The sequence below is a fragment of the Leucoraja erinacea genome, chromosome 7 (genome assembly GCF_028641065.1).
Source record: "Leucoraja erinacea ecotype New England chromosome 7, Leri_hhj_1, whole genome shotgun sequence".
Taxonomy (NCBI): Eukaryota; Metazoa; Chordata; class Chondrichthyes; order Rajiformes; family Rajidae; genus Leucoraja; species Leucoraja erinaceus.
The window spans coordinates 2,149,314-2,161,952 of record NC_073383.1 but is presented as its reverse complement, the minus strand read 5'-3'; the positions used below and the strand labels follow the sequence as shown (position 1 = coordinate 2,161,952).

The window sequence follows — 12,639 nt, the reverse complement described above, 5'->3', positions numbered from 1 at the left end:
TTTAAGCCATGCCGGGCGATATTAGGCCCCGCTCCGAGTCCTTTAAACCCCGCAATTCCGGCAGGAGAATTTGCCGTTGCGGGAGCTCCGAAAAACGGTCTCCCACCAGGTACCTGTGAGCTCCCGATGTTCCTGTCCACCGAGTCTGTGGCCGGAGCCTCCGAAGCTCCGAAGTATGGTCGCAGCCGTGCGCCACCACAGCTGTCCCCACTTCGAAGTCCGCAGGCTCCGCGACTGGAGCCCTCAGGTTGGTTCCGGTTGGAGGCAGCCGCCAGCTCCACGATGTTAGGCCCAACGACACCGGAGACCCAACAGGGAAAGAGTCGGGTCCCTGTACAGGGAAGAGGATGGATCAGTGGATCTGTTACATAGTGAGAGAATGGAGAGGGGTGTTCAAAAGGATCTGGGTATGCTTGTACAGGAGTCAACAAAGGTTACTGTGCAGGTGCAGTGAGCAATTAAAAAGATAAATGGTATGTTACCTTGATTATTAGAAGGTTTGAGTACAGGAGCAAGGAAATCTAAATGATAATCTCCGGTAGGCGGCGCGGCTCTGGCCAGCAGCGGCCTCTGCAGCCTGTCCGCGTTTTATTATTTTTTGTCTGTGTTTTTTGTGTAGTTTTTGTTAGGGGGGTGTGTGTGTGGGGGGTGGGGCCCTGGGAGGTTGGGGGAAACTTTTGAATCTCTCCCTGCACTGGAGACCCGACCTTTTCCGTCGAGGTGTTAGGCCGCAACGACACCGGCCTCCCAACAGGAAAAGCCGGGGACTCTGGTGCCGACTCACCGTTGCCGTCGCGGAGCTGGCCGAGAGGAGCGGGTGGATCGGTGGAGGAGCTGTTACTGCCGATAGCTGAGAGAATGCTGAGTCGGAGGCTTCTAAAGGGGTCTGGGTATGCTCGGACAGCGCGGCTCCAAAGGGAGACTGCTTTTCGGTCCTGCAACGGCGAATTCTCCCGCCCGTTTGCGGGGTTGAAGAGGTCCTGGAGCGGGGCCTAACCTTGCCCCGCGCGGCTGGAACGAAGGGACTTTGCGAGCACACACCGGGGGCAACACCAAGATCCGACCTCGCACCATCTGGCTTCATGGCCGCGGGACAATCGCCATCACACTTGAAATTTGTGGAGATATAAAACATTGCAGATGCTGGAATCGTGAGAGAAAAACAAACTGCTGGACACAATGTGATGGGTTTAAAATGTTAGTTGTGTCAGGGTCTATTGTGTGTATGGACTGCAGAACGACTCGTTTGGAAGGGGTCGCAATGACAATTAAATGAACTCTGACTCTGACTCTGACTCTGATACTTTATAGGGTCTTGGTCAGACTTGAAATATTGTGGAGATATAAAACATTGCAGATGCTGGAATCGGGAGACAAAAACAAACTGCTGGACAAACTCGGCAAGTTAGACAGGGTCTGTGGGATGGACAGATGACTCATGAAGGGTCGCAACCTGAAACATCATCTGTAGGAAGGGAATGGCAGATGCTGGTTTAAACCGAAGAGAGACACAAAATGCTGGAGTAACTTAGCGGGACAGGCAGCTTCTCTGGAGCGAAGGAATGGGTGGCTTTTGGGTCGAGACCCTTCTTCAGACTTCTGAAGATGGGTCTTGACCCAAAACGTCACCCATTCTTTCCCTCCAGAGATGCTGCCTGTCCCGCTGAAGCATCATCCGTTCATTTCCCTTCACAGACACTGCCTGGTCTGCAGAGTTTCTGAAATATTGTGTACAATTTTGGTTTCGTAACCTAAGAAAGAATGTACTTGCCATCGGGGGAGTGTAGGTTTTAGGGAGAGCAGAATTGCGATATGAGAAAATAGTCAATTAATTTCAAGAGTTTAGGGATCGACAGGCATCCTCATCAACGCATACCAAATTTAGGACTCAAATGAGAGATCTCTTCACCCAGAGAGTGGTGGACCCTTGGCATTCTCTACCCTAGAGGCTAATGCAAGCTTATACCAGGTGTTCATTCAAGCCACATTTCGATAGAATATTAAGGGAGTTAAGCAGTAGGAAAATAGTGCTGAAGTATCATATCGGTCCAAGGTCCTAATGAATGTTGGAGGTGACTTGGAAATCTGAAGAAGGGTCTCAACCCGAAACATCACCGATTCCTTCTCTCCAGAGATGCTGCCTGTCCCGCTGACTTACTCCAGCATTTTGTGTCTATCTTCAGATTTCCAAAACTGCTCCACCATTAATTAAGATCTTAGACTGATCTTATCTAATTAGACTAAACTAATCAGAACTTTCCAGTATGACGTGCTCTGATTATACTATGACACGGGTCTATTTTGGCCTATGATAGAAGGAAGGCTCACTGATGATGTCTGAAGAGCTCCCGTAGTGATGTTCTGGAATGATTGACCAATGTAATGCATCTGCAAGGTATGTCTTCAGCCCTGCGAGTGTTTTCTCTTTGACTTCATTGTTAGCAGGGTCCTTGGTGCTCCACTCTCTCAAGCATTGCCTGTATGTCAAGGGCAATCATTCTCACCACCGCTAAAGTTCACTCTTTACCCCACATTTGGATGAAGGCTATAGTGAGGCATAGAGCTGAGTGGTCCTGGCAAAAGCCAGACTGGCCATTAGGAAGTAGGTTATTGCTGTATGATAGCTTTGTCAATAATACCTTATTTGTTATTGATGATTGGGTTTGGACTGGTTAACCAGATCGATCTTGTGCTGCTTTATCTGTACGGGGTATACCTGGCAAAGTTTCCATATATTTGTTTTAATGCCATTTTTGTGAATATACTGGAATATTTAGGCAATAGTTGTAGCTAGTTCAGATGTGTTGGTCTTTAGTATTCAGTATCGAGTAATGTGTTGACTCCAGGAATGAGTGAGTTAGCACATGATGAACATTTGACAGCACTGGGCCTCTGCTCGCTGGAGTTTGGAAGAATGAGGGGGAACCTCATTGAAACTTATTGAATAGTGGAAGGCTTGGATAGAGTGAATGTGGAGTGGATGTTTCCACTGGTGGGAGAGTCAAGGACCAGAGGTCGTAGCCTCAGAATTAAAGGACGCTCTTTTAGAAAGGAGGTGAGGAGGAACTTCTTTAGTCGGTGGTTAATCAGTGGAATTCATTGCCACAGCGGGCTGTGGAGGCCAAGTCAGTGGATACTTTCTAAGGCAGATGAAGACAAATTCTTGATTAGAATGGGTGTCAAGGGATATAGTGAGAAGGCAGTAAAATTAGGAAGATTAGGAGGCAGAGATCAGCCATGATTAAAAGGCGGAGTAGACTCAACAGGCTGAATGGCCTAATTCTACTCCTATAACTTGTGAACTCGTGACTGGTGTTCTCTGTTCTATGTTCTCTGTTCTGCTCTTACATTCCACAGCTGCCATGCTGGGATGTGAATCTGGGTCTGTGGATTCCTACTTCAGCCAAGGATTTGACAGAACTGCACCTCATTTCAGGCTGGAATACTTGTCTCTGCACCCTCTGCCTTTCTGCGGCATCCTGCAAGGCAAATGGCTAAAGTCTGGGCGTGACAAGACGTGACAAGACCGAGAAACGCTCCGAAACCCAGATCTACATCACCATCGCTTATGGACACAGAGTCTTCGGGTCATCGAGTCGTACAGCACGGAAACAGGCCCTTCGGCCCAACTTGTCCATGCCAACCAAGATGGCCCGTTTAAGCTTGTTTACAAAGGGGAATGGATACAGGGGATTAGTGGTCTCGGGCCAGAGGCCATAACCTCAGAATAAAACGACATTCCTTTAGAAAGGAGATGAGGAAGAATTTCCTTAGTCAGATGGTGGTGAATCTGTGGAATTCTTTGCCTCAGAAGGCTGTGCAAACCAACTCAATTGATATTTTTAAGGTAGAGATAGATAGATTCTTAATTATTATGTGTGTCAGGGGTTATGGGGAGAAGGCAGGAGAATGGGGTTGAGAGGGAAAGAGAGATCAGACGTGGTTGAATGGCAGAGTAGACTTGATGAGCCGAATGGCCTGATTCTGCTCCTATCACTTATGAATTGTAAATCCATCTATCAGGTCATCCCCTCAAACTCCAGAGAAAACAATCCAAGTCTGTCCAACTTTTCCTTATAGATAATAGATAATAATCTAGTTAATATCCTGCTTCCCCTTTTGCATCATGTCCAAAGCTCCCACATCCTTCCTGTAATGCGATGACTGGATGTGGAGAGGATGTTTCCACTAGTGGGAGAGTCTAGGACTAAAGGTTATAACCTCAGATTTGAAGGACGTTCCTTTAGGAAGGACATTCCCATCCCTTATGACCTTATGACTGGAACTGCACGTAAAACTCCAAATTTGGCTTACCCAATGCTTTATACAGCTGCAACATAACTTCCCTAATGTTAAGGGCAAGGGCCTATGTGATCAAACTATGTTCTTCATATTTACTCATACAATTGCTTAATTTGTGATCTACCAGCTACTTTACATTAAAAGGGCTGGGAAGCATCCAAATGAACAGCTGACTGAGTTACATAAGGATTTTGGTGTGAAATCGTTTGTTTGGTGCATTCTCTCGTTCTCCAAGATAATCTAAACATCTTTTACCCATTCCGTAATGTGCATCTTCAGAGGAGTAGTGGAAGTGACACAAAAGCACGTCAAAATATAACAGTTAGCATGTTTTATTATATTCTGAAATCTGTCATTGTGACAAAATCTATTTTGCAAAGAGGAATTAGAAGTCCCTCATGCGCCTGAAAGACCCGATGGTGGAGTTGTATCCGCCCCAGTCATTGTATTTCCTGTACTCCCCGGGTCTCATGAAGTACTGTCGGCCTCTGTAGTTGGCTTGTTCATAGAAGATCCAGTAACCATCCATCACGTGGCAGGAGTGAATGTCACGGTTACGGAAACGATCGTAGACGGAGGGACAGTCGTCCATGAATTCCATCATCTGTCCTCCAAAGTCAGGCCTCTCGTAAATTTTCATCCTGTAGTTGCCTCCTCGGTACTGGAATGGAAAGCATACAGTCATCAGGTGTTGGAACAACTGTGTGTGTGAGTTGCAGTTATTACAATTCCATGGTTGCCCAAAAAGAAATTTGAAATACATCAACATAAATCTATCAGCAACCTTTGAAGTATAAAAAAAAAACAGAATGAGGAAAGGAAATGAATAGTTGCCTAGTCACTGGATGCATTCAAATGCTGAGAATGTTATCTGAGAACAGGAGAGAAACAGGTCAACTAATTCAGTGTACATCTCCAAATGAAGAAAGATGACTTGAACTGAAAAAGCAGGATGAAATATTTCCTGCTTTTAAATATTTCCATTTAAGTCACGCAGGCAACTTGGTTTTAACTGTGTAATTTTTATATTTTTGAAATTAAAGTCCTCTTTGAAAAATAAGTAGTGGAGTCAGAGAGACTGTCAGGGAAATCGGTTAAATCTAGTGTAATACACGCATGGATTGTACCGCGTAGAACCAGGCCCTTGGCCTACCACATCTATACTGCCCTTCATTCCTATCTGCACTAATCCTACTAGCCGACTGTATTCCTTTACAGCCTGTCCATTCAAGTACGGCCAGAAGCCTCTTAAATGTTGTTACTGCTCCTGGCTCCACTACTTCCTCTGGCTGCCTATTCCTGATACCAGCAAGTCTGTGTGAAAAATTTACCCCTCAGATCTCCTTTAACCTGTGATGAGCGTTTGTCGACACTGGACCTGTACTCGCTGGAGTTTAGAAGGATGAGGGGACACCTCATTGAAACATACCGAACAGTGAAAGGCCTGGATAGAGTCTTGATCCAAGAGGATGTTTCCAATAGTGGGAGAGTCGAGGACTAGTGGTCATACTCAGAATTAAAGGACGTTCCTTTAGGAAGGAGATGAGGAGGAATTTCATCAGTCAGAGGGTGGTGAATCTGTGGATTTTTTGCTATTGATGGCTGTGGAAGCCAAGTCAATGGATATTTTTAAAGCAGAGATAGATAGATAGATTCTTGATCAGTACAGGTGTCAGGGGTTATAGGGAGAAGGCAGGAGAATGGGGTTAGGAGGGAGAGATAGATCAGCCATGATTGAATGGTGGATAGACTTGATAAGCCGAATGGCCTAATTCTACTCCATTCACTCATGACCTTATGACCTAAACCACTTCTCTCTCAGCTTAAACCTGTTTTCATCAACTCCCGAATTGTCATCAAAGTCATCAACTCCCGAATTGGCAAAGCTGCATCAGTCTTCAGAAGAATGCAGCCAATATGGTCTTGTGGCGGGATATCCAAGATGCTAAAAGTCAAGCTCCTCCATTCCGTAGTCCTCCCTACAGCCCTCTATGCCAGTGAGACATGGAAAATCAATTTGAAGATGAAAAATAAATTGGATGCATTCCAACAACACTGCTTGAGGAAGATCCTGAAGACTAGCTACAGAGCCCACATCACAAACGAGGCGATCTACCGTGAAACTGCAACAAAGCCTCTCAGCCAGGACATAGAGGGACGTAGGATGAAATCTGCAGGACATGTATTCAGAATGTCACCAGAACATGCAGCTAAGATAGCAACGACATGGCAAGCTGACGGAAGAAGGAAGAGACGCCGACCAATTCTCACATGGAGGCGAACATTCCAGGAGGATTTGGAAGCCCGGGACGCAAACCTATCGAGGGTGGAAGACGTCGCACATGACCGAACAGAATGGCCAAAGCTTGCTGCCCAATGCACTCAACAGTGTGGGAGGAACTAAGTCTAAGTAAGTCCATTGGAAAGGGACTTTGGTATCAAGCCTATTCATGCCTCTTATGATTTTATAAACCTCTGTTATATCACTACTCAGCCTCCGTTGGTCCAGGGGAAACAGACCAGTCTATCCACTCTCTCCTAATGTAGACTCCATCTTTGTGAATCTTGACCTGCACTCCTTCTAGCTTAATATCATCTTTTCTATAGCATAGTGACCACAACTGGTGGCACAGCGACTGAATTGCTGCTTTACAGCGGCAGAGATCTGGGTTAGATTCCGACTACTGGTGTTGCCTGTACGGTGTTTGTACTAAAGCCTAAGGTAAAATACTAACATTTTGCCTGGAACTACATGGGTTTTCTCCGGGGTGCTCCGGTTTACTCCCAGATTCCAAAGACGTGCAGGTTTGCAGGTTAATTGACTTCTGAAAATTGTCCCTAGTATGTTGGGTAGAACAAGTGTAGAGGTGATTGATTTATTGGCCTGGACTCAGAGGGCCAAAGGGTCTGTATCCAAACTAAACTAAACTAAACTAAAAGCTAAAACTTTCTCTGTAAACTAAACTAAAATCTCCTCTGTAAACTGCACATAATCATGTTTAACCCACTTTCTGTAACTTAGTTGCTTAAACAACAGGTCAACAGGATAATTCTAAAAAAACCATACTCCAGAATTTGGCCCAATGTACAGCATGTAGAATTGATTTATTGGCCTGGACTCAGAGGGCCAAAGGGTCTGTATCCAAACTAAACTAAACTAAACTAAACTAAACTAAAGTAAAGTAAACTGCACATAATATTCCAAGTACAGCATAGAAACACGTTGTACAACTATAACATGACATTTCAACTCTTTCCTCCGTGCCTCAGCCGATGAAGGCAAGCTTGCCGTATGCATTCTTCACCTCTGTTTACCTCCATTGCCAACTTTAGGGAACTGTGTATTTTTGTACCCCAAGGGTTCACTGTTCCACCACAATCTGTAAGGCCCTGTCATTTAGTGTGAACGCTGGGCTGATTTAACTTCCCAAAATGTATCACATTGCCCTTGTCTGAGTTGGATTCCATCTGCCTTTCCTTTGCCCACTTTCCTAGTTAATCAAAATCCTGTTGTAACACTGGACAATATTCTTCACTGTCCAGCAACTTTGGGATTCATTTGCACACTCACTAATCATGCCACCACCATTCAGTAGTCTGAAGAACTACACCCATTCTTCTCTCCAGAGATGCTACCTGTCCCGCCGAGTTACTCCAGCATATTGTGTCTATCTTCAGTGTAAACCAGCATCTGCAGTTCCTTCCTACACATTCTCAACCAAATCATTAATTGACAAGTAACAGTGGGTCCTACACTACACCACTCGTTACTGACACTGTCCTGAACCAACTTTCCATTAGCACACTTTGCCTCCTACAAACAAGCCAATTTCGTATCCAATTGCTCACTCTGGATTCCATGTGTTATAAGCTTACAATAGACCATAGACAATAGGTACAGGAGTAGGCCATTCGGTCCTTTGGGCCAGCACCACGATTCAATGTGATCATGGCTGATCATCCCCAATCAGTACCCCGTTCCTGCCTTCTCTCCATATCCCCATATTTACAAACAATGTAAAAACCTTGTCAAAGGCCTTGTTAAAGTCCATGTGGACATCTCATATAGTCTATCAATACTCTTCAAAACACTCAATCAAATTAGAGAGACATGATCTCCGAACAAAGTCCAGCTGACAAATCCTAATCAGACCTCAACTTTCCAAATGCAAGTACATTCCTTTCCCTCAGAATTCCTTCCAATACACTTCCCGAAAATGATGAATAGCTCACTGGCCTGTACTTCCCTAGCTTCTTCATAGTGCCTTCCTTAAATATAGGCACAATATTAGCTATCCTCCAGTTTTCTGGCAGAACATCTGTGGCTGACAAAAATACAGGAATGTGTATTTTTCATTTTTTAATTTAGTTTAGATACAGCTCGGAAATAGGCCCTTCGGCTCACCAAGTCTGCATCGACCAGTGATCCCCGCACATTAACACTATCCTACACACTCTAGGCACGGTTTTACAATTTTAACAAGGCAATTAACCTACAAACCAGTAGGTCTTTGGAGTATGTGAGGAAACTGAAGATCTTGGAGAAAACCCACGCGGTCATGGGGAGAAGGTACAAACTCCGTACAGACAGCACCCGTGGTCGGGATCAAACCCGGGTCTCTGGCGCAGAAAGCGCTGTAAGGCAGCAACTCTATTGCTGCGCCACGTGTCGCCCTTTCCATAACATCCAAGGAGGCAGCTAATGGGGATCTAGAGATGCATCCATCCTTGTGCTTTTGATGACCCCCAACATCAGCTCCATCGCAGTGTTAATATATTCCGGGATTTCACTGTCTCCTCCCCTGGATAGTTTCAGCAGCTTCACCACAGATAATACAGATGAGAAATATTCATAGTCGACTGTGTTGACATTCAAGGGATCTCTTTTCTTCCAGGATATTATTTTTCTCTTAAAATGCCTTTTCACCATATCTGCCAAGAATATCCCAGGGCCCCTTTTTAACTTTCCTAATTTCCTTCGTAATTTCACTGCCTCATCCTTTATACTCCTCAGGAGATTCCATAAATGATCCCAATTCCTTTGTGTAGGAAGGAATTGCAGATGCTGGTTTAAATCAAAGATAGACACAAAAAGCTGGAGTAACACAACGCGTCAGGCAGCATCTCTGGAGAGAAGGAATAGGTGACGTTTTGGGTCGAGATCTGAAATCCAGAGACCTGTACATCTTGAAAATTAATAACTGCTGTGGGAAATTCCAATACACTATAGAATTTAAAAAAAAAATTTATACCAGTGGCAATTCCTGCTTTATGTCAGTCTTACAATCCAAATTTGAAATTTCACAAAGCAGAATGATTAAGGTGGATTTATCACCACAAGAGGAAAACAAAGATCAAGAAAAATCTTCAAATCAATATAAGAAGCTTTTCAGCAATACATCAATTGCCTGAGGCTGAATGCAAGATAGACACAAAAAGCTGGAGTAACTCAGTCAGATTTAGATTCAGATTCAACTTTAATTGTCATTGTCAGTGTACAGTACAGAGACAACGAAATGCAATCTCAGTGGGACAGACAGCACACTCCGTGGCGTTTCGGGTCGAGACCCTTATTCAGACTGAGAGCCAGGGGAGAGGGAGACAGAGATAAGGAAGTGCAAGGTGTGAAAATGAGACATCAAAAAGGAATGCAGCTCAAGGAAAATGTATAGTAGATCATTGTTAACTAGGAGAAAGTGACAATGAAGCATATGGAGATGAAATTAAATCAGAGGGAAAGACATACTGGTCGGAGAACTAGGAAGGAGGAGTGATGGGGAGAGAGGGCAAGGAAAGGTTACTTGAAGTCTGAGAAGTCAATGTTCATACTGCTAGTGTGTAAGCTTCCCAAGCGAAATATGAGGTGGTATTTCTCCAATTTGTGCTGGGCCTCACTCTGATAATGGAGGAGGCCCAGGACAGAAAGGTCGGTGTGGGAATGGGAGGGGGAGTTAAAGTGTTTAGCAACCAGGTGATCAGGTAGGTTTTGGCGGACTGAATTATATAAAGTGACATTACATGTTTACAGAACCCGACAAAATGAGAAATGCTCCAGAATTTCACAAAGGTTAGCAAGTGTCTTCCACGCACCTGAGGGTAACTGCGGCATGACTTGACACAGTCGTTGAATCCCATCCAGCGCTGGTAGTCAGGATACTCCCCCCTGTTCAGGACATACTGGTACCCCATGTAGTTGGGTCTCTCGTACGCCACCCACCAGTCACTGTCCACACGGATGGAGTTACAGCGGCTGAAGTAAGGGGACAGGTCGGCACAGTCGGTGCTGCACTCATAGTGCCGACCCTGGAAGTTCCTGTCCTCGTAGAAGATGATCTGTGGGGAATTAAACAGGTGAGTTATTATTTTTCATCCGGCTGAAACATTAATAGCAGATTCTGAAAACACGAGGGCTGCCTTGCCTTTCCCATTTTGAGCTTCAGTATGGAATCCCACCTGTATACAACACTGCCTCATTCAGCAGGGTATTTATACGCTGAACCAAAATGCCACCGTAGGAAATACCTTTGTTATTCTAATGGTTTCAGTAGTATATATCAGCAAAAAGACAAAGTTAGAATAAAACCTTCCAGCACGGCAGACAAAGCCGCCTGATTCAGGTTTATAGATGACCTCTGATTCTTTTTCATTCTGCTTTGATGCTGTTTAATTGTTCTGGGCCAAATGTTCATGAACAAGCGCTGAAGGTGCATCCATTGGTCAGCCTATTCATAGCTTTGCTACTACTATTTTTTAAATCTTCTTTGTATCTAATATTGATTTATTTTTCTCTTCTTAGCTATCAAATGATTATGTTATCCAATGGCCGCAGATCAGTATGTGATAGCTGCCTGTAACTGAGGAGCTAAACTCAGTTGTAGTTGCTACTTTTCAGATGAGGCACTCAACTTCTCTCTAAGATAGCCACAGAAGTCCTTATTCAAGAAAGTGTGGCAGGGTTATCCACAGTTCCCTGGTCAAGACTTATCTATTCAGCAACTTCATTAAAATGCTGCTGTTTGTGGGAGTTTCCTGTATCTAAATTTAGTTTAGTTTAGTTCAGAGATACAGCAGGGAAACAGGCCCTTTGACCAATTGAGTCTGCATCGATCAGCGATCCCCGCACATTAACACTATCCCACACTCACGGGAAACAATGTACATTTATACCAAGCCAATTAACCTACAAATCTCAAGTCAAGTCAAGTCAAGTCAAGTTTATTTGTCACATACACATACGAGATGTGCAGTGAAATGAAAGTGGCAATGCTCGCGGACTTTTGTGCAAAAGCCAAACAACAAAACAACTAAACAAATTATAAACACTTATACAACTTAAACACTTATACAACAAAACAACCAAACAAATTATAAACACTTATACAAACAATTATAATCTGTACGTCTTTGGAGTGAAAGGAAACCGGAGATCCCGGAGAAAACTCACGCAGATCACGGGGAGAATGTCCAATCTCCGTACAGATAGTACCCGTAGTAGGGATCGAACCTGGGTCTCTGTCACTGTATGGCAGCAACTCTACCGCTGCGCCACCATGCCAATTGGATGCCTTCTTTGCTGTTTTACACCTGATAAAGTACTTCATTGACTGTTTTGGGACATGCTGAGGTGCTGAAAGGTGAACAAAGAACAGCTATTCCTGTTTTAAATTAGTATTTGTGCTGCTTGAGGTTGGAATGGCTATGGAAGTGATCCTCAGGAAAGGGAGACAATAAGGAATTTGAAACTTTTTTTTTATAGTGGTATCACAGTCTACCCAGATGTTTGACAAAAGTGGATTTCCAATTGGAAAAGATTCCCATTTGTAATATCAGGATCCAAGGTTTCACTTTGGCCCTGGTCCTTTATTCAGCTGGCAGTAGTACTCTACAATTTGGACAAAAACTGCATATGATGGAAATCCGAAACAAAAAAACTGAAAAGCTGGAACCACTCAGCCGATCATGCAGCAGCTGGAGGTGGAAACAAAGTCAATGTTTTGGTTCAAGAGCCTTGCATGGAGCTGCGAAAATGAGAAGAATAATGTGGTTTATGTTGTAATTTGTAATTTGTTATTTTATTTTATTTAGGGGACAGTGCATATTAATAAACATTTACATGTTGCAGAGAGCGGGATTAGAACAAAGGAAAAATCCACAATAGGATGTTGAGAGGATGTTTCCACTACTGGGAGAGTCTAGGACTAGAGGTCATAGCCTCAGAATTAAAGGATGTTCTTTTAGGAAGGAGATGAGGAGAAATTTCTTTAGTCAGAGGGTGGTGAATCTGTGGAATTCATTGCCACAGAAAAGGCTGTAGAGGACGTCAGTGGATATTTTTAA

General features: G+C 44.0%; 1 protein-coding gene across 1 annotated transcript; it reads right to left on the bottom strand.

Annotated features, from left to right (window-relative positions):
- Positions 1-4,339: 4,339 nt before the first annotated feature.
- On the bottom strand, positions 4,340-10,668 carry LOC129698542 (gamma-crystallin S-1-like; the record flags this gene model as incomplete). The annotated part of the gene is made up of 2 exons (XM_055637622.1): positions 4,340-4,956; positions 10,389-10,668. Coding segments are annotated over 2 exons (549 nt in total), but the record flags the coding sequence as incomplete, so codon positions are not given.
- Between the last annotated feature and the right edge of the window lie 1,971 nt (positions 10,669-12,639).